Source organism: Athene noctua, chromosome Z (assembly GCF_965140245.1).
Source record: "Athene noctua chromosome Z, bAthNoc1.hap1.1, whole genome shotgun sequence".
NCBI lineage: Eukaryota > Metazoa > Chordata > Aves > Strigiformes > Strigidae > Athene > Athene noctua.
Genome location: NC_134077.1, coordinates 18,530,906 through 18,554,458, shown reverse-complemented (window position 1 = coordinate 18,554,458; position 23,553 = coordinate 18,530,906). Strand labels below are relative to the sequence as shown.

General features: G+C 45.8%; 1 protein-coding gene across 3 annotated transcripts; it reads right to left on the bottom strand.

Moving 5' to 3' along the window:
* Window positions 1–10,952: 10,952 nt before the first annotated feature.
* ISL1 (ISL LIM homeobox 1) lies at window positions 10,953–22,988 on the bottom strand. Of its 3 annotated transcripts, none has more exons than XM_074932744.1 (7): window positions 22,671–22,988; window positions 22,447–22,555; window positions 21,425–21,614; window positions 18,189–18,448; window positions 15,919–16,202; window positions 14,258–14,425; window positions 10,953–12,139 (listed from the first exon to the last, which is right to left on the bottom strand). In XM_074932744.1, the coding sequence occupies exons 2-7, from the start codon at window positions 22,472–22,474 to the stop codon at window positions 12,023–12,025; spliced, it is 1,047 nt and encodes a 348-aa protein (XP_074788845.1). In that variant the 5' UTR covers window positions 22,475–22,555; window positions 22,671–22,988; the 3' UTR covers window positions 10,953–12,022. The 3 variants fall into 3 exon arrangements, with proteins under 3 accessions (XP_074788845.1, XP_074788842.1, XP_074788844.1); XM_074932741.1 differs by having other exon boundaries at window positions 10,958–12,139; window positions 15,919–16,205; window positions 22,671–22,983; XM_074932743.1 differs by having other exon boundaries at window positions 10,958–12,139; window positions 15,919–16,205; window positions 22,447–22,549; window positions 22,671–22,983.
* Between the last annotated feature and the right edge of the window lie 565 nt (window positions 22,989–23,553).

Here is a 23,553-nt window from a genome sequence, read left to right as displayed (position 1 = left end):
GCCTGAGTAATGCTTCCAGCCTGACAGCCAGCAGACTCCCTGGTGAGCAGGGCAGGTACCAGCTCTGCCTTACCTGCTGGAAGCTTCCTCCAGCCTGTACCACTGCCTTAAGCCTTATGCAGACTGACCTGTGACCAGCAAGCTCTCACAGGTTTCCAAGTGTCACCCACACATTGGGCAAGGCATTTGACAGCAGTGAGCAAGTTAAATGAGGCAGAGAGTGAGGATCCTTGCACGACCTTTTCCCTTTCACGACCCCTGCCACACCTCTCTGATACTGCTAGGAAGATGGAAGCTGGCCACATCTTCCAGCTGGGCCCCTTCTGGTAGGTGTTGTCAGCACACTTGCAAACACCCTCCTCAGCAGTGGCTTTCCAAAGGGGGTAAGGTGCCCAGCATGAAGCTTGGGTGTGATTTAAGCATGTAGGCCCAAAACAGATCTTGTTAAAACTTTGTTCACCTGATGACCATTTCCAGAGCCATCTGACCTCTGGAGAGGCCTGGTTTCTACATCAGAATTTCTCAAACACCCACAGTTCTGCATGCATATATGCTGAGACCTACCTGCTCCTGACAGGCTACACACCTCGGACAAAACCCATCCTCCAAATGGACTCAAACTTGCTTCCTGTGACAGAGGTTTCAACTATCATATTCTCATTTCCTCTCTCCAGTCTTCCCTGGGCTGTAGAATAGCTTCAGCAGGTAGGATGGAAACACCCCGCATCACACACCCACACATCAGCCCTATACATACATCCGACTGCCTTGGCTGGGGGAAGGACACATGGCTGCATCGCCTCAGGCATGGAGGGAATCTAAAACCATGTCTGTCAAGTCTTAAGTAAATGCTGAAACCACAGATCATTTTTAGAGCAGAGGGAGCTAGGGCTCCAGGCATCTTCTGAAAGTTAAAACTGATACCTTGTATCAACCAAATTAAAAAAAAAAAAAGGGGGGGTGGGGGAGGGGAGAAGGACATAAGTGCCTGCTATTGTTAACGGGCCTGGGCTGTAAATTCTGAGAGACATGACTTCTAGTAGCACAGCCCCAAAGAAGGGCAGCATCTGCGATATATCCCTCTGCTCAGTAAGCAGCAGCTGTTTTTCTGTGAATCAGACTCAGAAGCACTCAGATCTCCCCATCCACTCACCATGGCATGAGATGCTGCTCCGCAGCCTGTACCTCCATTACAGAGTCGGACGTCCAAAAGTAGCTGTTGCAGCACATGCTCTGCTCCACTGAAGCTCATCCCCAGAGGGTGGACAGCCCTTGCTGTCTCAAGCTTTGGCCATGGTGCATGGTCTCTGGCACACGAAGCATGGCACTAGCACAGAGCTGCAGGTGCTCTCCAGGCAGCACATGGCACAGCCTGCGCCTGCATTTATGGCCTCAGCCTGCGCCTTCTCACAAGTGCCATGCTTGGGCTGGATGTCTGCAGGAGCACAATGGCCCTTTCACATCACAGGCTTTAAACAGCAGGTGCCACATGCTAAGTCTCACGTCCCAGCTTTTTGGACAGAGGCTTTCTCTTCATCACAAAGCACATGCATGGATTCCGTGATGGCTGAGAGGATGGAGGAGACACAGATGAAGCCTTGCCCAAGCTGGCCAGAACATCCTGCATGTAGCTGGGCCTGCACTGCCAGAGCAAGAATAGCCTGTGCTAGAGAAAGGACAGAGGAGTGTGGGAACTCAGGGCAAGGAGCCAGCCAGGAACATGCTCTCCCACATCTGGAGACTTCCAGGTCACGGCCTGAGTGGTGCAGGGGGAGGAAGAGCAGCGATGCATTAAGGCAAGGGCGGGCAGTCACACTCCTGAGAACAGGGAAGTTTCAGCTCCCTGCCCCAAGCTTCCCTGCGACTGCTCTGGAGGCTTTCATAGAGAGGGAGAAAGCCTTGACTGAAACACAAGCTCAGGTCTCTACTGAAAGCTCTGCAGACCAACAACAACTTATCTCAGCCGTAACAAAGGCATGAGGAAGTTCATCAGAGACACCTGATCTCTCTCCGTCATCAAGAGATCAGCTCTCATTGTGGTCAGTGCCTCTTTCTGTGCAGATGTGAATTTGAGGCAGCTCTATGCTTTGGGAACTAGTTTGCCACACAACTTTTTTCAGCATTCCTCCTAGAAAGAGAGCACCTGTCTAACGATCCTATCCAAGGACGACTCAGCCTCTGCTGAAGCAGCACAAAAACATCCTTTCCCGGAGGAGCTCTGCTGCCCCTCACTAGTGGTGAGCCCCTTCACAAGCCCATGCAAGGCTCAGCTACACTATGAAGCAAAGGCTTCAACACCAGAGAGCATTATCGGGGTGTCATAGGCTCTGTGTCATGTCACAGGTAGACATGAACTGCCTCCATACTCCCTTTTTCTCTTCCACATTGCTCTCACAATTGCATTTACCACTCTACTGCCCCTGTGAGCTTCACTGACCTAACTGGAAGCACTAGTTCTTTGTTCCTTTAGAATCCACATTTACATCCACATTCTCCCCCAACTCTATTCTCTTTTATCCCCAAATAAGAAATACTTCACAATATTAAAAAAAACAAAAACAAAAACAAAAACAATCATTAACTAAAGGGCAACTCAGTTTAACACCCCCTGGCTGGAAGACATGATCAAGAATTGGAGCAGATAACTCATCATACTTAATTGATCATTAACTGGTTAAATTTATTGCAATCTCTGCTTGATCAACGGCTGTTCTATGACTGCCTTTGGTCCAGCAGTGTATTCAAATGTATATCAAAACAAAAAATATTTGCTGAAGTATAAGGTAGAGTTATGGCAGACAAAACTCTGAAGAAGCAGCGTATTGTTTTAGTGACTATAATAGTCAACCAAACTTTTGCTCCTGCAGTACCAGACCTTCAGATTTCAGGTTTTTTTCCATGCAGACTCAGTCCTTGCAGCATAAAACTTGTACTGCTAATTGCACTGCTGCTACTTGTCATGCTATTTCATTCTTACTTCCCATTATTTTTTTGAGGCACTTGCTGAATGAAGAGACCAAATTCTGCTGTGGAATTTAGCAACAATTTTGCCATAGAAACAGGAACAAGTGCAGTGTTGAAAAATTATTTTGTGGAAATCTAACATCTATAAGATATTGTGTCTATATTAGCTGATTATTACTGTAGAGTTGTATTAACATCACCCTGTTCTTTTATTTACTATTATCAACCATGTTGGTTACAGCATTGCTCTAAGGGCCTTTGAGGAGCATGACCCATTATATTAGGCACTGCACAACTGTGGAACAGTCATAAGCACCCTCAAATGAATCGCTACTTGAATGACCTAATAATTTCAGAAAGAAACGTCTTTTTATAAACAAAATATTCACCAGGAAAAATAACAAACTGACAAAGAATAATTCTGATTTGATAGTTGTGAGAAGTGGCATCTGCCTTTCTTAAAATCTTCTGGGCTTGGGTTTTTGTTGTTTTGGTTTTTTTTTTTTTCACTGTGATAATGATTAGTAAGTTAAAGGAAAACTGCAAACACATTTCCCTAATATAATCAGTTTTGAAGAGCCAACATACTGTGGAACAGAGATCCCAAATACTGAAATTTCACTTTCAGGACTGTTTTAATGACCAGTTCTTCTCCTCTGAAGTAGCTCGTAACAGTGTTGTTACCACAAAGAAATATGATACGGAGTGGTCACTGAAAAAATCTTAATGTTCTTGACTTTGCCACGATGTAATTGCCAGAGATTTCTGACTCTGAAACAGGATGGGCTCAACTGAATTGAGGACACATGACTCTCTGAAAGTCCACTGAGGCTTTACTCAAACAAAAAAAATTAAGATTAAGGCATAAAACAGCTGTGCTTACTGGAAGAGGCAAAGTTGCTTTGAAAACTAACTCATCAGAAGAAAAATGATGAACCAAAAGAACAGAGATTTAAAAACCTAGTATTAAAAAAATGTGATGAAGACTCATCTAATGACTTGAAAATATTGCTCCTGTATTAACACCAGGAGTTAGTTTTTTCCCCAGTTTACACTAACCAGTAAAATCTGGAATGAATGCTGGACTAAAATACTTCAATTTAAAGTGATACAACAATCTGAGGTCTCTGGCCACTAGGTTTTCAGATGGAAAAGGCCCAGCCCTGAATAAGGTTATTTGAACAATTAGAAAAGCTCTGGCCTTTCAAGTGCTAAAATCATTAAACTCTTGTTGCAGAAAAAGAATCTGATCAAGAAAAAAAAAACAACAAACCCACCACATTTCCATCAATTCATTTTTTTTTTTTTAAAGGAAACCCTGCATCTTTAGCATACTTCAAATCCCACTGACTGCTGTATGTGAAGTTTGGGATCGTTTTGCAACAGCCAATTGGGCAGTCGCCTGGCTCAGAACAAGCCTGAATTTGAGTCACACTGGTAGAGACAAATCCTGCAAAACCTTCCTTGCTTCATATTATGAAGGTGAAAGACCTCTAAATTAGGACTTCAGAGCTGGTGTGGGGCTAATTCTGTTAAGTTTTGCTAAGAGTTCTCTGCTGTAAAATATAATGTAAGTAATTTGTATGTATTCTCCTACCCCAGCATTCGCAATGTATGGAATTTGCCTTAGGCAGTACTAAGTGAGACAGGGAGTGGCTGTTTTATTTTGTAATATTCTGTACACTCAGATGAGTTATTGGCTCCTGTTTCTGATTACCACACCAAGCAAGATGCTTTTACTGATGCACTGGTAGTTTAAGAGGGTTTTTCTCTTATAATAGAAAATTATGTAGTCATTTAGGTCAAATATGGGAAAAAAATAGAATAGTGGGAAGGAAATTGCTTTTTTCCCCTACGAAATCACAGCACTAATTTTATACCCATATATATTTTATCCCACAGGATTTTTGCCACTAACTTAAGTGAGAGTTAGGCTTGAGCCTTCAGAGCTAGGCATTTCTGCTTCACTAGAGGTTAGCAGAAAATCTTTCATTACCTTCACAGAAGGCCCTGTGTAAACTAGAAAATTTGCTCCTGCAATTCCTGATTCACTAGAGTGGTCTAATATTAATTACTTCAAATTACCTATGGTAAGATCTTTGAGGACTAGGACCTCAGTTTGCATCTTCAAGTTGGGGAAAAAATATTTGGGCTCCAAATATTGGAGTATTTTTTTAAGTGTCATATATATTGTAAGATCTTCTACATATCATCGTAACTTTGTAAAAAAGGTTAATTTATGGGCTGTAGTTAATACCTTCATAAACTTTTCAAGTTAATTCCCACCATATTTTACTTTATCATGCACAGTGACACGTCAGTATTATCTCGATATACCTGCTAAGTTTAACACTTTTCAAACAACACCTTGTATTTGTGACAGTTAAAAATAAACACAAGGTTTTACCCATGAGAAAAAAAAAAAAAAAAAAAAAAGAGGAGTACCAGGATCATGGTTAAGATTCCTTTTCTCGGAAATGTTGCTCTCTTGATCCTGAATTCCCTGAGTTACTGGGAGTTTAAAATGGTTTAAATGTGTTTGATGGAAAATTATTACAAAAACCTTGCAATATAATTTGCTCTGTACACGAGGAAATTTGCAACTACTGAATCTATAAAAACAGCACTTACAAGCCTTCTAAACTGCACAGAGAAAGAGTCCTACCCACTGGCAAATTTCATAATTCCACATTAGCAAACTCAATTACAATATCCACTGCAAATAGCATATCAGTGCATCATAGTTAGAGCAATCAGCTTGCTTTCTTCCAAATGCAATATCATGGCCCTGAACTCAACCACACTGAGAAACAGCACAGAGTTTGGAGAGGAATCACACAGATTTGCAACAAACCATTTTGCGTTATGGTAGAGAAGCAGAAGAGGTGGTGGATGGGCTCATGCGCTGTTCAGAAACCTGGAAACCCACCATCCACACGCCCAACGTGCCAGGAGAGTTTGAAAGCTCACGAAAACAAATTGATAGAGTGATATCTGACCAAAAGATGCCATTTTCTACCTTACTTTCCAAAATGCTGCTTGCTATTGAGTTAAATTCTTTTATTGATCCCAAACGCCTCAAACAAGCTTTACAGCTTCCAGTACCCACAAACTCGGCATAAAGGGACTAATACAGAAGGCAATCTTCTGCTCCCAAAGAAGATCTTGTATCTAGGCTGACTTCCTCTCTCTTGACTGCTTTGCTTCGATCATTCCTTAGTGCTGGTGAACAAGAGTGAGTTTGGATATTTTTTCCCATTCTCTGCAAAACTTCAACTGGAAAAAAAAAAAAAAAATGCCAGTAGCGACAAATACACACATGCCGGCCGGGGGGGGGGGGGGGGGGGGGGGAGTCAGTCGGGTGTAGAAAAAAGAAAAAACAACACCTCTGACCCCAGCGGGACTCCAGTGCCCACTGCCACATCCTGCCGCAGGGGTGGCCCTTCGGTGCCCGGGGGGCGACAGGGGCAGCTGCGGTGGCAAGCAGAGGGGTGTCCGTTTCACTGAGCGGCCCGCCGGTCACCCCTGCCCGGCGGCCGGGGGCGGGGGGAGGCAGGGCCGCAGCCGCGGCAGCCCGGGAACAACAAAGCGGACTGTAAAGCCTCCAGGTGGTGGGTGTATTTGTTGTCCTGTCTGCGAGGTGCGGTGGCTCCCCGGCCCCGGCAGATCCCAGTGCTGCTGTGGACATTAAGAAAAGTCTCTTTTGGCTGATTCCAAAACCAGATAAGGAGCCGCCGAGCCACCAGCTCTGTCTAGACTCCGGACCTCACAAGTCAAACGGGTTGTTTGGATTAGCCTTGGAGATCTACCGACCTGAACAGCCCTCCTAAAGAAAAGCCACAGTAACACCCTATTTTCCTCTTTCCATTGCCACCCGAGGTCTGCCCGGAGATAGGAGCTGAGCTCTGTTTTGGTCCCTGTCACTTAGTTCTGGAAAACTTTTCCGCCTTCTCTCTCTCCCACAAACACACCTTGCCCTGTTTTGTCTGCCGGGAGAAAAGAAAACAAACAACAATAACAACAACTAAAAAAGGCAAAGAGACACTCCAGCAAAAATCCTGTTTTGCAACCTTTCTCCTTCCTTCTCTCCCACCGCCACACACCCCAGGAGATACCCGGAGGTGCAGGTAATCAATCCGGCTGCAGCCGCGCGGAGAGCGGCCGGGCCGCCCGGTCGGGTTGCTGCCCCGGTGCTGCCAGTCCCGGGAGACCCGGACCGGCTGCGCGCCCTCCCTGCCTCCGCCTCCCTCCCTCTCCAGCCCCAGACAAGCCCAAAGCACTTGTTTGGTGGCGCTTAGCCGCGGCAAGAAAATGCAACGAGACTCAAACGAAAGAGCAGCCTGGTGTAAAAGCTGCATCTCTCGTCTGCGATGCTGCGAGGGGCGGTGCACAGAGCCTGCCCCGTCCTCCGGCACGGGCAGGAGGTTCGGGGAAAGGCACCGATTAATTTTGCACCTCTTTCCCCTGGCTAGTGACGGCAGATACCGTGGAATATGGAAAGGTCGGTCATACAGACGACCCTCCCCCGCCCCCCGGTGCCTGCCTCCTTGGGAGCTGCTTTCTCCGCCCGCACTTCACAAGTCCCGGGAGGTGAGGAGTGATCCTCCAGCAGGGCCGGCACACTGGGAGCTGTTAGGTTTATGTTTGTGGCGCCTGAGCTCAAACAGTCATTCAGTGGCTTGCTCTGTTATCAAGAAAACAACAATCAGGAACAATCAGTAAACAGGATCTCTTTCCAGCCCCTTTATTAACTACTTACGGCTCCGCTGAAGCACGCAAAGCTTCCAGCAGCGGCACCTCGTACTGTAAAACGCTGTCGGCGTGTCGGGCGTGCAGAGGGGGTCGAGGACGGCCGGCACCACGGACCCTTAGCCCGCTCTAGCTCTCTCCCGGCCTCTGCGCTGGGGCTGCAGCGGCCCGTGGGCCGGCATCGCCGCGGGGGCCTTCATTCCTTCCCTGCTGCCCACTTTTGGGTGACCCAACATTGGATTTGTTAAGATATGTATGCATACATATGTATATAAAGGCAAGCACTTACTGGTTGAGATGTTCGGCTGATCTCAACGCTGGAATTCACGTGCCCGGCTTCTGCGTCTCACTGCTACATTGGCTGGAGATGCTGAGAGCTATTTAACCTGGTACAAATATTGAAATAAGAAGAGTTTGAATACTGTCTCTCTGTGTGCAAACGAAATTCTCAGAGAAATTACCACAGGCTTTAACAGACCTTATTTGACATTATTAAGAGAGACTGCAGCAACAAGGGAACAGGCGGACCATGGGACTGCTAATTGCCGCCCTCGCCCATATCAGAAAGAGGAACCAGACCAGGAACCTGCACAGAGCACTATAGGGACACGCATTTCATGAAGAGGATGTTTTCTCTCGCTTGCACAAATCCTGCTGCCCAAGCTCAGGAAGGGTGTTCTCCTGAAGGCGCTAAGAGGGACCGCCTGAAAGTTTGTCTCTATTTGCTCCACGGCGGATAATACTCAAAGATTTGGGGGAGGGAAGAAATACGCCACAAATACATGAAATGCAAAAGGGAAGCAAAGGCCATAAAAGAAAACCCTCCTCGCCGCAAAAGAAATAATCTTAAAATAAACCGAGGTTTGTTTAGCTGAAGTTTCGAGGGGGCAAGCTGCGGGGTGACCCCGGGGCCGCAGGTCTGCGCAGAAGGGCGGGCCGGATGGGGGTGGCCGTGGCCGGGGGAGCGCGGAGACCCCCGAACGGTTGCCACAGAGGCGACCACAGCACTCCCTGGGAAGGCTGGGGGGGCTCAGGCCCTCCGTGAGGGGTGCAGGCACATCCCGATCGGGGCTCCCGCCCGCAGCCCGCTGCAGAACCGAGGAGTCGGAGCGCGGCCGCAGCCCTCTGAAGTTGTGTGTGCTGTGTGCTTTGAGGAGCAAGGCGCTCCGTCGGCAGCCCAAACACAGACCCTGCCTCCCGGCGGGCCGCTTATCTCGTCGGCAGTCCCAGCCATCGGGAGGGCGCGCCGGGACCGCGGGGCGCCGCGCAGCGCAGCCCAGACCCGACCCCGCGCAGGGCTGGGGGGGACCTTCCCCCTCGCAAGGAGCGACAGGCAAAATTCGTCTTCCCCTCCTGCGGGGCCCTCGGAGACGACAGACCTTCCCCGATCCGAAGGTCCTGCCCTGAGAAGGTGCGGGGGCTGGGGGGGGAACGACGGAGGGCGGATCTCAGCAACGCCCCGGCGCGCATGTTGCTCTCCCGCGGGGTCCCCCGCGCCCCGGCATAACCCTGAGCCTCTCCCCGCGGAGTGGCCGCGCTTCCCATCTACACGTTAGTATCCAGGCCGTAAAAGGCGACCGCAAAGGCCCCCGTGTTGTCCTAACCTTAAAGGTTTTCAGCGACAATTAAGAACACACCCCCCACCCCAAGACGGAGACTCGGTCTCCAAACTTCCCCTTTACCCCCCTCCCGTCAGTAAGCGACTCAAACAACTTACACGTTAGACCACCGGGCAGAAATGACACCCTTTCTCCCTCCCGCCCCCCGAAGCGTCGTACCAAGCCTCTGATCCTGCATGAAAACACAAGAGTTACCAATCACACAGTTTAAGGTAGATTTCATATTTATTTAAATATTTATCAAGTACTCAAAAATGTATTACACTTGAGCATACAAAATGAATCCAGTTTCTAATCAGGATGATTGAAATCCTTGTATTAGACTTTTAACCTTTTTTTTTTTTTTTTTTTTTTTTTAATGTTCTCTGTACTGTCGAAATGGTTTGTCGCTATAGCTGAGCTTGCTCAGTGGTGGGCTGAGACGGTGAGGAGGGAGGAAAAAGAAGGTTATGTTAAGAAAACATTAGGGTTTGGAGTAACTATCATGCAAACCAACTTGTCTTTGTCAGACTAAAAATCTCTGTATATTCCACTTGTTAAGGGTTTTTTAAATGGAGCTTTTGTCTTGTGCTGGCCGGGAGCACTACAGAGTACTTGGACTGGAGCAAAAAAAACCCCTTTCATATTTTTTTTTTTCTTTCTATTTTTTCATAAGAAATCGCCCACGTTTCTAGCTTTCACCACCCACTCCCCCACAAATAAAAAAAAAAAAAAAGGAAGAAAAAAGGGAGTGAAGAGAGGGAAGTCGACAGAAAATAAGGAACACCATTCGTGCAATTTCACAGCAATATCCCCACAACCTATTCCTCCTGCAGCATTTTTCAATCGTTTTGACAGCAGACATTGATAAATAATGGTCATATTTGACTTGTTAAGCAAAAAAGCATCCCCTTTATCAGCTTATACTTAAAGTACAGGTCACTTCAACAATCTCAACAACGAGGCTTTGGTATACAGCACTTTCTTTTTATTATTTTTAAAAAATAATAGAACTCAGCAAAAAGCCTGAGCTCCTAGTTCTTTAGATGTCTTAACGTTATGTCAGATCATGCCTAGAGTAATATTACTTTTAAGAGCAAGGGAGGGGGGGGGGCGGGGAACAAGAGAGTTTCTAACGTTATCGATTGAAAGCTAAGGCATTCAACTAGCCCTGATATAGTTGTTGAAACGGAAATTTACAAGCTGGTCGTTAATACTTGCAATAAAATATCACACTCCTTTTATTCACTAACGACCTGCTTTGCATGCAATATTTTATTTCAGGTATTTTAGCTGCTAACTTGTAAATATTTAAAAGAGGGAACTTTGTTAATTATTTAATATTAATATTATTATTATTTTCTCTATTCCAAACGCTTATTTAGTGAAATAGTCCTGAAGATATAATAATTCTACATATGGCGGTTTAATTTCACATAATATTTAAGAAAAAAAAAAAAAAAAAAAGAAGACAAAAACCACGTAGAATTAGACATATAATTCAAAGACCACGGTACAATCTTTTCTTTTTTTTTTTTTTTTTTTTTTTCTTTTACTTCAGCAAACAAAAAATAGTCAAATGACATGAAAAGTGGCAAGTCTTCCGATAATAAATAATAAATTACTTTATAATTTTGCAATGTAAGAGCAAACAAAAAAGGGTATTTTTTTCTTTTTTTCTTTTTTCTTTTTTTTACTTTTTTTTTTTTCTTTAGAGAGAGAGAGAGAGAGAGAGAAAGAGAGAGAGAGAGAGAGAGAGAGAAAACAGTCGTTTTAACCAATGACTATACACATCTTTGGGGGAGGGGAAGGTTTTTGGACGGACACATTTCAAACACAATCCCGAGACGCTTTGTGGCAAAATAGAGGTATACCTTGTTGCAATGCTTTTATAAACTGTTTTTTAAAGAGAAATTCAAAAACCTATTTTTAATCGCTTCAGACTTGATAGAGGGTGGATCGCAACCAAACAAAACCAAAATCCCGCTACAGTACATGCTCGAAGAGACCCAGGAAACAACCTCTTGTTAAGAGTCAACTAAAAACAACATTGCAAATCAATGCAGCTCCACCTTCCTGCAATTAATCTTTCAATAATGCAGGGTTAAATCGTCTCTTTTCTGGTGATGGAGAACCTACTGGAGCTCTTTTTGGCAAGGCAATCCCCAATATAGAAACAGCACCATTCGGATTGGGAGGGACTGGATAGAAAGTCCCTCTACCTTGGTTTCTCCCTAAGACGTGCAGTCAAATAAAAAGATAGTTTTTTTCACTTTTTTTTTTTTTTTTTTTTTTTTTTTTGAGATCCACGAGTACAAATCCTTTACGTTTTGAAAACGTCTTTTCGATCTTCCTCTGATCATTGAACAGCGCGGGGTTTTTTTTTTTGTGGGGTTTTTTTGTGGTTTTTTTTGTTGTTTTTTTGTTTGTTTTGGTGGTGGGGGTTTTTTTTTGTTGTTTTTTGTTTTTTTTGTATTTATTCTAGTAAGATCCCATGATTGTCTTCACAGTGTTGCTACCATATTACCTTGTCTTTTCAAACATGACTCCGTTCATTTCATGGAGCAGTTTCTTGCTAGGTTCATTAAAGGGTTGTTAAATACTTTTTCCCCCTAAATTTCGGAGTCCCAATGCGATCACTTTCCCACTCTCTCCAACAGGTATGAGGGTAAGGGCAGAAACAACAACACAGAAATCTGAATGAATATCCCTCATGCCTCAATAGGACTGGCTACCATGCTGTTGGGTGTATCTGGCAGCTGAGAAGACATTGATGCTACTTCACTTCCAGTAGAATTGGAACCGGGTCCTCCTTCTGAAAAATTAACCTGCCAAAAAAAAAATTAAAAAAAAAAAAAGTTTTGTTTCAATTGTAACACTTAAAGAAAATGCACAGACAAAGAAGAAAGTAAAAATAAATACACAGGCATGCAGCCGAACAGCCTGATACATCTCCAGGGGAGGCTGTGTCACTGTTGCTTTGTTTAGTTTCCCCATTGACTTCACAGGAATCTTCTTCGGGCCTTTGGTCAAATCACAGAAGAAAAAACAAAACACCACCAAAAAACCCCCCAAAACCCCACCACACAACCTAAAAAAAAAAAAAAGACTGAATAATCAAGCAAATAAACAAACAAACTTACTAATGAGGCCTTCTTCCCTGTCTTGCGAGAGTGGCAATCCCAACAGGATGTTCTAGTCAATTATTTAAGAGGGCATGTGTTTTTTTGACATGAAACTGCATCGTTACTTTTTTCCCCTTTTGTGCACATACTAAAATAAACCTGGAAGGAGCATCCAGGAGCAGAAGACATTTGAAACTAGCCATCCCTTTTCATTTGTGATGTGAAGCGAGTACTATCTTTTTTTAACGAGTCAGTTTGATAAAAAAGGTCACACTTCTCCATCCTAATGTGCTCTGTGGCTCCCGTTAGTTTAGGAAAAGACATGATTTGAAGGGTGAAGCTTTGCTGTTCCAAAAGCATTTCTTCGGCACCTATTTAGCTGGCCAATCCTGTGATTAAGGCCCTTTCCAGATTACAGACGTGCCTTGAACAGTCGATGAACTGTCTGTTCCACCTACAATTCTGTAACTCTTTTCAGTATCGGACATTATGACCCATATATATCAATGCTCATCTGTTTACCTAATGATATACCTACCCATATGCATGTGTGTATTTGGACTATTCATTTTCCATTCCACAGGTTATTTGGTTTGGGTTGTTTTGTTGGTATTTTTTAGAACTACTCCATACAAAAATTCCCTGCATCAGAGGATTTTTAAGTCTTCTGTTAAGGCACAACAAGTAAGGCAGCCAAAGGAGATCAATTTTTCCTGTGTTTGCTTGACAGCTTGATTAAAGAAGGAATACCAGTGATTGCTCTAAGAGGTAAGATGATGCAAACAGCCCTGCTGCTGTGTTACAGCTTCCCAAGCAAGCGTGGTGTGCCAGGGGAGGAAAGTATGCTGCAGCTTGCCACAGGGCAAAAGAAAAGCAATCCTGCAAGAGAGTGTGACATTAAACTGAAAAGGTCTGAAAACAGTTCTAGACATGGCTACAAACCTCTATCTTCCACGTCAAAAAAATGACCAATGGATCAAAAAGGGACTATACGTTAATTTTTCATCACTTAGTATTATTTTGAATCACATACACATATCTTATTATTTTAAAGATCTGGTTTTAACACACTTGAGTAAGGAAATTGTCCTTAATTCACCTTGTTGGGCTTGTGTATTGTAGATGATACGGTCCCATATGAACTGCCAAATGACATAGGCATAAGGAAGTGAGTTAAGAACAGAATTTATTCTAAAAGGTCTGTTTTCTTTCTGTTTAAGGCAGTTTATTATACTGTGAAATTTTCAAGAGAATATTTATTAATAATTTTCTTTCTAACGAACAACTTTTAGTGTAACTTTTATATTCTTGTGTGTATATATGTATATATAGATAAAGTTATATGTAGAGGTACATGCTTAAAGCAAGGACTCCAAAAACTTAATTAAGGTGCTCATGTTTGTGTGTAAAGGCAAAGTCGGTCCGAAGGTGGGAGAGGTGAATTTTAGAAACTGCTTTCTCAAATGGACACACAATTAAATGACACGTGAAGAATGTTATAGCCGCTGTATAAAGATGCTTTCAGTTTTCAAAAGTGTGTGATCTGAGTTAGTCTCAGACCTGGGTCAGGCCTTATCCAGCTTCCACTTAACCTGGCAAGAGCTCTGCTGTGCACTAAGGTAGATTTTGCACCAAGCCCTATTAAATCAGTTCAGTTCGCCACATTTACAGAGTGCCACCATGGTCACCTTGCAATTTCAGGAAAACCCGGCTAGTCTGAATTGCTCATCTCTCTGAGGGCATTCGGCATGTTTAGCGAATCCCCCCATTACTCTGGCCCGGGTACAGGCTGGCCTGCCCCGGTTGAGAACCGAGACTTACTAGTTGCTGAAAAGCAGGTTGGTCTATGTCACTCTGCAATGCGAAGTCACTCAGTACTTTCCAGGGCGGTTGGTAACTCTGCACCTCCACCGGGTTCGCCTGTAAACCACCGTCATGTCTCTCCGGACTAGCTGCCACCATCGGAGTTCCTGTCATCCCTTGGATATTCTGTAAACAGCCCAGCAAAAGATGTTAATGAGCTTGGTTAACTTTATTGTATATAAGCGCTGAGTCAATAAACTGCTTTCTATCTTATCTATACAGTCGCTTGTATTTGCTTTGTTAATCTGCTGTGAATGTCTTACTCTATTCTACTCTAGGTCAGCCTGTTTCTACCCACTGCATTTATCACGGTGGAAGTTTACTTTCTTTCCCTTTAATCCTCCTATTTCTCTCAAGGCATAACCCCTCCGCCCCAAGCTTTCTTAAACACGAGCACTCTGTATCTTGACTGCCGATGCACGGCTTGCACAAGAAACGGTTAATCATACAGCCTTTCTATTTTGCATTCAGGCTGGTTTTGTTCTGCTTGACCTTAACTGGATCGTATATCCACTGCACGGCAAACCTGGGGTACGTCAGTACCTCTCTCTTAAAAAACCAAACCAAACAAAAACAAAAAAACCAAACCACCCCACAACCAAAAAAAAACCCCATCAAAAAAACCACCTCAGCCTTAGCAGTGTGCCCTGTGGTGCAGGCACTGTGTACAAAATAACTCCAAGCCTCGACGAATAGATTGTTCAGGCGGGTTAATAACATCGTGTTTTATTGCATTCCAACAGGGTAAAATGAAACTCCTTAAATTCCACTTAACTAGGCAGCCTTATGAATTAATAGTCATTCTCAGGTCAGTCAATATACACAGGAAGAATAACAGACTCTTCTTCAAGTGGGCTAACAACAACAGGGGAAAAAAAAAAAAAAAAAAAAAAAAGTTGGCTTAAAATGGAGACAGCCAGTTTGCTCTGCTGAACTCAGCGCTTTCCGCTTATTTGCATCATATGTGCATATGCTCGCAGACAAAAGCTCAATGTATTTCTGTGCTAGAACTATATATATTTTAAGTAACCTGTAAACACGATGGCAATTCCAAAAACTTTGCGTTGCATTTGTCTTTTTCTACAGTAAGTGCACTGACAAATACACATGCACATTGTAGTATATAAAGTGCTAAGAAAATGCACCAAATTCCCTTTTTTACTGATGGGTTTTACTTCTGGGTTTACTCCTATGTAAAACCGTTGAAGAGGGCGAAAACGTTATTTTCCCCGCAAGGAGACCTTTGCATTTGCAATATAAATATTACACAAGGTTGGGTTTATTACATCCCATAAGCTCGGCAGGTCGCAATTCATGCTGCAGTGCAGTTAGTCTAATCCACTGCATATCCTTAGCCCCACAGAAAGACGTGTTAGCTTGAGCTGCCTATAACGGCTTCTCTCTGTGGTCTGTTTAATTGTACAGTAGAAACAGTTGTTTCTACTGACAGTAGAAACAAGCGCCTAATAGTTAAACGGCATCATTTGCTTTGTCTTAAGGGAACTCCCACAAAATCAAAAGCGTCAAACCGACCCCAGAAGCTGGCCGGGCTGGACATAGCCCAGGCGTTTCTCCTTGGGAAGGAAGGCAGCGCACGGTCAGAGGCTGAAACCACTTACAGTTTTGTCATTGGGTTGCTGCTGCTGAAGTTGCTTCATCATAATGCTCCTTTTTTTGTCCTTGCATCGCTTGTTTTGAAACCAAACCCTGATGACCCTCGGGCTGAGGCCAGTCATTTCTACCAGTTGCTCTTTCATGAGGGCGTCAGGTCTGGGGTTTGCAGCGTAGCAGGTCCTCAAGGTGTGAAGCTGTTTTTCGTTAAGGACAGTCCGGACACGGGTAGTCTTCTCGGGCTGCTTGTGGACGTGGGGTCTCAGAGCAGGCTGTCTGGCAGAGATAGGTTCTGCTGTAAGGGAAGGGGAAGGGAGGAACAGGATCCCCATGAGTAGGAAGCAGGGAGCCTGCAGAGGCCATGAATCTAAGCTGGTGGGACAGGGGGAGGCGGGGGGGGGGCTGTGATGAACCCTCTTTCAGAGACCACTCAAGCAGTCAGATCTATCGGAACTCCTGCAGCCTCCTCTGCTTTATGCGCTGGTGGAGTGACAGGACTGACATTTCTGACTCCTCAGATAATTAATTTGCGAAAACAAACCACCCCCCTAAACCCCTTAATGACAGAAGCTTGAACCTGTGAGACTTGACAGGGGAGGGCGAGTTCGCCAAGGTGTGCGTGCCCTAGGAAAGGAGGGGGAGGGTTTTATGCATTTATTTCCTGACAAATTACCAAAACAGATTTTTGACCCCCAAATTAATGAAAGAATACTTTTTAAATCAATCATAATTCGGGTCTGCCTCTTGTATACGGAATCTAGTTTACTTTAGCCAGAGACCGCAATAATGTATGACAGCTCCCGGCAGTTTGATGCTTCCAAATCAAAGCCAAACAAGCCAAATCCACTACACCGTAACCGTGGAGGAAAATCTTGTGAGAGCCTCGTGTCCCAAAGCCTGGGCGACGAAGCTCTATATTAGAAAGTGAAGGTGCTAGGTGAATTTATGTCGACTTTTGGTGAACACTTAAAAAATATGAGTGTTTCACCAGTTCTTTAGAAGGCAAACAAGCCTAGCAACTCGTGGAAACCGCCAAGAAATGCAAACCTACTGGTAGCGTCATATCAAGAGCTAAAATATTCGTGTGATTCTGCTGTTCTTCTGTGTATTACGTAGCTGTAGCTATCTAGACGTAATTTGACCCAGTCAAGAGAAAAATAAAAACACTTTTTTTTTTTTTTTTTTTTTTTTTCCCCTCTAAAATTCTGGTTAGCTGATATTCAGAAGTGCTCGCTTTTCTACAGTCGGCCTCGGGCTTTTCTGATTATAACAATAAATCAGCAAATGCGATGAAGACAATACGAAGGCTTCAGATCTTGGTAGTATTGTACCTGCCGACACAATACGCCTTTTGGAGACATGCACAAACACGCAACAGGGAGCACACACAATCTCTCTAAAATTTTGCATTGATCAGCTACGGGATTTTTTTTTCTCCCTATATGCAGATATGTCACCTGAAAGCAGCTCAGAAGCGGGAAACGAGCCCGTTTAAACATAGCTGTGTTCATAAATAACCTTTTGAGTTACAGTTACTTGCACAGCAATAACGCCGGCCAACCTTCTATTGTCCAGGCTAGTTTGCATCAGAGACGTGACCCTTCCTAACGCTAAGCATCTCTGAGTATCTGATGTACCCGTCGAGAACCAAAAGTGTAAGTAAAGCTGTAAGGCGGGGCGACTCTGAAGTTGCAATGCTGAGTTTTAAGACGAAATTCTCATCAAATCACATAAAACGTTTCAAGAAGGCAGAGTCACTTTAAAAGGCAATTACCGAAGATTAGCTTGTTGACAGTTTTAAATTACAGCCTAAGTGCTCGCCTGTAGTTATGAAGTCTATCTCTTTTCGGGCCCCGCTTCCCCAGCGCTCGGAACAGCTTCTCCACATGCTCCGGGCACAGCGGGGTCTGCGCTTTGCCGCCGACCCGCTCCGTGCAGCGGCTCGTCCCTCTCCGTCTCAGGCTCCCGGGGGGGCGACTCCCGCGCCCGCTGCGCGGCGGGAGCAGGAGGGGCGCAGGCTGGCGGGGGTGCTGCCCCCTGCGCAGGTGTCTCCGCCTCACGCGTACCGCGTACGCCGGCGTTTCTCGCAGCAGCCCGACCCGCGGCAGAGCCCGTGCGCGGGGCGCGCCGCAACCGCCCCTCCGCAGGCGCGCACGCTCGGAGCCGCCTTTCCACGGGGACGCGGGACCTGCTGCAAGCGGCAGGGCCCCCTCTCCAGGCGCCGGGCCGGGCGGCGCCAAACCCCATGGGCTTCCGCGGCGCCGGGTGCGGGCGGTACCTGCCATCTGCAGCGGCCGGGCGGGGTGCAGGGGGCTGAGGGGGTCCCCGGCGCCCAGGCTGGCCCGCTCCACCACGTCGTGGTCCGCCCGGCAGAAGAGGCCGTCCTCCCGCAGCGCGAATTCATCGCCGGGGATGAGCTGGCGGCTGCAGGCCACGCAGCGGAAACACTCGATGTGGTACACCTTGGCGCGGGCGCGCATCACGAAGTCATTCTTGCTGAAGCCGATGCTGCACTTGGCGCACTTGATGCCGTATAACCTGAGCAGGGCCCAGCCCAGAAAGAAGGAGAAGGGAGGGAGAGCACGGGAGGGGGAAGGGGAGGGCAGGGAAGGGAAGGGCGGGAGGGGAGGGGGGAGAAGAAAGGAAGGGGAAAAAGAAAGAGAGAGGTTTTCACTCCCGCTCGTGGGCAGCCCCGTGGCCCCGCGTAGACGCAGTCCACTAGTTAACAAGCCTCGAAAATACAGAAGTCGTACGAGAAAAGGAATAAACTGGATTTGTTTGCTGCCGGTGCTCTGATCCCCAAGCCGTAAAAGTCGCTGGGAATCCGGACACACCGGTGGGCAAGGAGAGGGGGGAGCGAAGGGGCGGCGGGGGTGGAAGAAGGAACTGGGGAAGAAACAAAAAAACCGACCCCCTTCCTTTCCGAGGAGATGCCGACCTCTCTCTCCCTCCTGCCCCAGCGCCCGGGATGCAGACGATGGGCCTTCCCTGCCCTCTCCCTCGCTCCTCACGGCGGAGGGACCTGACCTAGCCTGGCCCGGGACTGAAACGGACTGCCCGGGTGGAGCGGGGAAAGGCGAGGCTGGCCAAGCTGCCGTCCACTACCCACGCACAAACGTACCAGCCTCACTAAATGGTATTATTTTTGCGAGGAACCCACCCAGGACTTCTGCCGCTTAATGCGTGCCCGGGCTACCGGCAGCTTAGCCTCTGGGACGCTGCAGGGTGGCTCTGCCGGGGACCGGGGCTCTTGCCCTTTCCCCTCTCACCAGGTTCACTTTATACAACAGTATAGGAAGACACACACACACCCCCCTTTATATATACACACGCTCACATATATAGCAGTGTAACTATTCTCGCCTGGCCCTAATAACCGGCATTTTGGGTGCTTTGACTCTGCATCCTGCTCCTACCTCCGCCTCACTGCCCTGTCTCCCCTGGCGCTCCCACCTTGAGGAGGGACAGGCTGGAGTTGAAAGAGCAGCTTCTCCCTGATAGCCCCACGCGGAAAATAATGGGTTTCTGGAGTGGATGGCGGGTTCCTCGTCTCCCGAGGAGGAGAAGGGGACATTTAACCATCAGTGGATGAACATCAGTGGAGAAAACGCTCCAGCTCGGGTGTCTAGAAGTGCACCGTTCCTCGGCTCCCGCCGAGTGCTCCTTAGCCAACCTCCTTGGTATTAAGTAAAATTAACATCTTCCCGCAAATGTACGGACACACGCACATACTGTATGCACACGGTTCACAGAACTGTAGAAGCTGTTCCTAAAACTGAGCTAATATCCCCACGCATTTCCTCACCAGTGCACTCCCTTAGAGATACAGTCTGTGAGGTATGCTTATAGGTAGAGCTGTTTATTTACAGACGTATTTAGCTACTATGTCTAGAGCTGTACTAAGCCTGTATTCAGAGATACGTGTTTCCGAATTAAAAGGTTCTGAGAAGAGAACCCGCCAAACAAACAGCTAAACAGCAGAAGAACATAGCGATCGCAAAGTGTATACATTAATAGGTACAACTGTTGGGGGGGTTGTCCACATGTCTGACAATTATAGATTGGCTCACGGTCTAATCCAAAGCCGACTTGCACATAACTCATATCTTACTTTTAAAATTGTAGCAAATTAAATGTGTTGCGTATTAATATAAAAGAGCTGCTTTTTAGTTGTTGTTTAATTTCGCCTGCTGAGTTCTAGCAGGAGGTATGTGAACATCCCAGTCCAAACCTTTTCCTTTAATCTGAAATTAGTGAAAGGACAACATTTAAAAGCACGGCTCCGAGGTGCGTTTAAATGTAAAGCGGGGGTGGGGGGGTGGGGGGGGTGCGGAAGAAATGTGGGCTGGTTTTCGCCATGGTAAAACTTTGAATATAATGTCACAACATGGCTTGAAGGAATGATCTGCTTATGAATGGTGCACTGGAGAAAGAAAGACTCAAGCGATTTATTTCAATTCAAAATTACAAAGAAACTAGAAAAGATATCTTAGGTGGCTAGGTAAATACTTGCTCCCAAAACTTTCAGTAAAAAAATACTGACCATACCTCAGTGTCTACAAAGTTCTGTTCTGGCAAACCCAGTAGACGACACTGAAACAGATCAGCATGACCCAGGAGCACAAATAATAAAGACACTCGAAATTCCTGGTTTGGTTTCACTGTAGTGTCAGGTTTGGCAACTCTCACATTTTATCAGTTACCAGATTTTAATGTGAGGAAGGAAGCAGTTCCATTATCTAAATATACCCAATTGTTCGCGAACAGATGATGGGCAATTTGATCTGCTCTGTCTAATTCATCAGTACAGATAAGATAAGAAAGAAAAGGCAGTCAAATATCACCAAAGGGGTTAATATTTAAAAAGATTCAATGTCAGTTATTTTAGCGAAGAAACATTTCGGTTTAGGTTTTAACCTCCCCATAAAAGGATCCTTAATTCTGAAGGAAACTTCGGTTTTGTTTTTGTTTTCCATTTGCTTTTTTTTTTTTTTTTTTTTTTTTTTGTAGGCCTAGTTTAAATTGGGGGGGGGGGGGGGGGGGAAGTTGCCTGTGTATTTATTTTTAAGGCATACATGCTTGAAGTGTCTTTCTTATGAATGTCATTATGCTTTTGCAAAAACCCAGAGAGATGCGTTTCTCAGATTGTACTAAAAAGCGATCAGTTCCGTGCTGCTCATAATATCTACACTATTGAAAATATTCTCCATTACCTACGATTTCCCACGTTGTTAGAATCACAGAATGCATTGCCAAAATTCTCAGGAGGGTCTCTAGCTAGTTCTTCTCGAATGTTGTTTTGTTTATACAGAAATTTACATTTGAATCTATGGAATAAAAAACTTGACGACTCTAACTTTTTTCGTTGCCTGTCTAACTGTGGGAGAAATCACTTAAAAACATACCAATTGTCTTTTCACCATCTTTCTCACGTTTTTTTCTCTTTCTGCCTCTATTAGATTCATAAAGGAAAAAAAAATCTCACCGAAGAATTAAACAACGTAAGTGGCGTACCTGATATAATCTCTTTTACAGTAGGTTTTGCCATCCCTAACAAAGCACGTACAGGTCTCGTCCAAATACTGATTACACTCTGCACACTTCAAACACGCCGCATGCCATTCCAAATCCGGTGAAACCCTCAGAATATACTGATCGTGAATTTGATTGCCGCAACCAACACATAGGGAAATCAGGCGTTTTTCTGAAATGAAAATAAATACATGATTGACTAACCATTTACTCTCCTACAGAGATAAACATACTTCTAGTGTCGTTCCCTTATAGGGCGTACTCTGAGAGTGTTGTTTTTTGTTTTGTTTTCTTTTGTTTTTTTTTAAAGAGTATTACACTTATGGATGGTAATTGAAGTGTGCCATCAAAACCTTGCCTCGTTTAGAAAGAAGGCGGAACATATGTTAAAATGCAGATGCAAACAGTCCTCGGGGTGGAGGTTCTCCTTTTGCAAGCCTTGCAAGGAATCAAAACTCCAAACGCTCTCGTTTTATTTTTATTTTATTGTTTGCTCGTTTGGAATCTTTGCCTTACGGGGAGAGCACCTATATGTTTTATTTCATTTTTTAAGAGGCTCCGACTGGAACGATGAACGTGTGGCTGGATGCGCTTCCCATTCAGCCCTTTGCCACAGAAGACGGGACTCGAAACTGCTAGCAAGAACAACATCATTACGGTTGTCACTTGCTCTCTTTTGCAAGTCTAATGCTAATTCCCCTAGATGGACTAGGTGCTGGAGAGTCAGACAGCCTCATCGCAGTCTAGCACGAGGAGAATTTAAGGCTCCGTGGTTGGAGATCCCATTTAAATCCTATCTGCTCCCCAAACTTTAAAAGAGAGCAGGACCTCAGGCTATTAACATACAAGGCTACGAGGTTAAAACACAGCAAGCATGCAGGCATGGCAACAAAGGCACCTACTCTACCATTCAAATGAAGTTCAGCTCTTTAGCAGTTCGCCTGCCTGAGACGATTACAATAGACAGCACATTTATTCCAACAACGGTAAAAATTCCGCCTTACTTTTTGGTGGGTCTCCCATGTCTCCCATATCTGTAAGAGGGTGTAATGTCCACAGTGAAATGGTGTACGGTTTCGTTTTAAGACCCCAAAGTAGGTTTGAGAGCTGTCGCTAAAAATAAAAATAAATAAAAAAGTAGAAGCAGTAAGAACAAAAGAAAAAAAAAATAGAGACTCGAAATAAATTAAAAAAAAAAAAAAAAAAAAAAGGCAAAACAAAACACCACCGGCGTGGGAGACACTGTCAGGGCTGCGGAGAGAGAAGGGAGCGCGCGGTGAGGCGCGGTGCGGGGCGCAGCGCCGGGGGCGCGGCGGGATCCGGCCACGGAGTCCGGCCGTGCAGCGCGATGCGGTAAGCGGTGCGGGAGCGGTGCGGGAGCGGCGCGGTGCGGTGCGGTGCGGCGCGGCGGTGCCGGACTGGGCGCTGGCGGCTCGGGCACTCGCCTCGCCCTTATCTCTTACTCAAACTTCTCTGCTCCAACTCAGCCGGCTCGCCATTGGCCTGACGTCACGCGCGGGGACGTCACGCCTGCGCGGCGCCCATTGGCTGCGGGCGGCGCGGCGCAGCTGTTCTGATTATCATATTTCAGCGTCTGGCGGCGCGGCGGCCCCGGCTCGGGCTCTCGGAGGCAACTTTTCCTCTCTCCTCATTTGTATTTCCCTTTATACTTTCTTCTTGTCGCTCTCCTCCGTCCCCGCCGCTTATCTCCCGTCACACCTTTCATTTTCCTTCCCGGCCCCGCTCGGGCTCCTCCACCCCTTCCCCCTCTCGGGTCTGCCGTGCCGTACTTACCGGTGGTTTGTGGGGGTTTGGGGGGTTTTGTTGTGTTTTGGTTTTTTTTGTTGTTGTTGTTGTTATTTTTTTTTTTTTGTAGGGGTGGGTGTGCTGGGAGGTGGGTGGTGTTAATCCAACTATTTCCTTTCCGAGGGTTTATCTTTTCTAGGCGAGAGCCGCTGCTCCGGTTTGCCCAGGCGAAGCTGCTCTGCGAGGGGAGGGCGATCGGGCTGGCTGGGCACGGCCCCAGCCACGAGATGGGACTGTTTATGTTTGTCCTCCAGCCTACTTCTTGATTAAAATCGCAGATAAAAGCTTCATGTATTTCTCTAAAA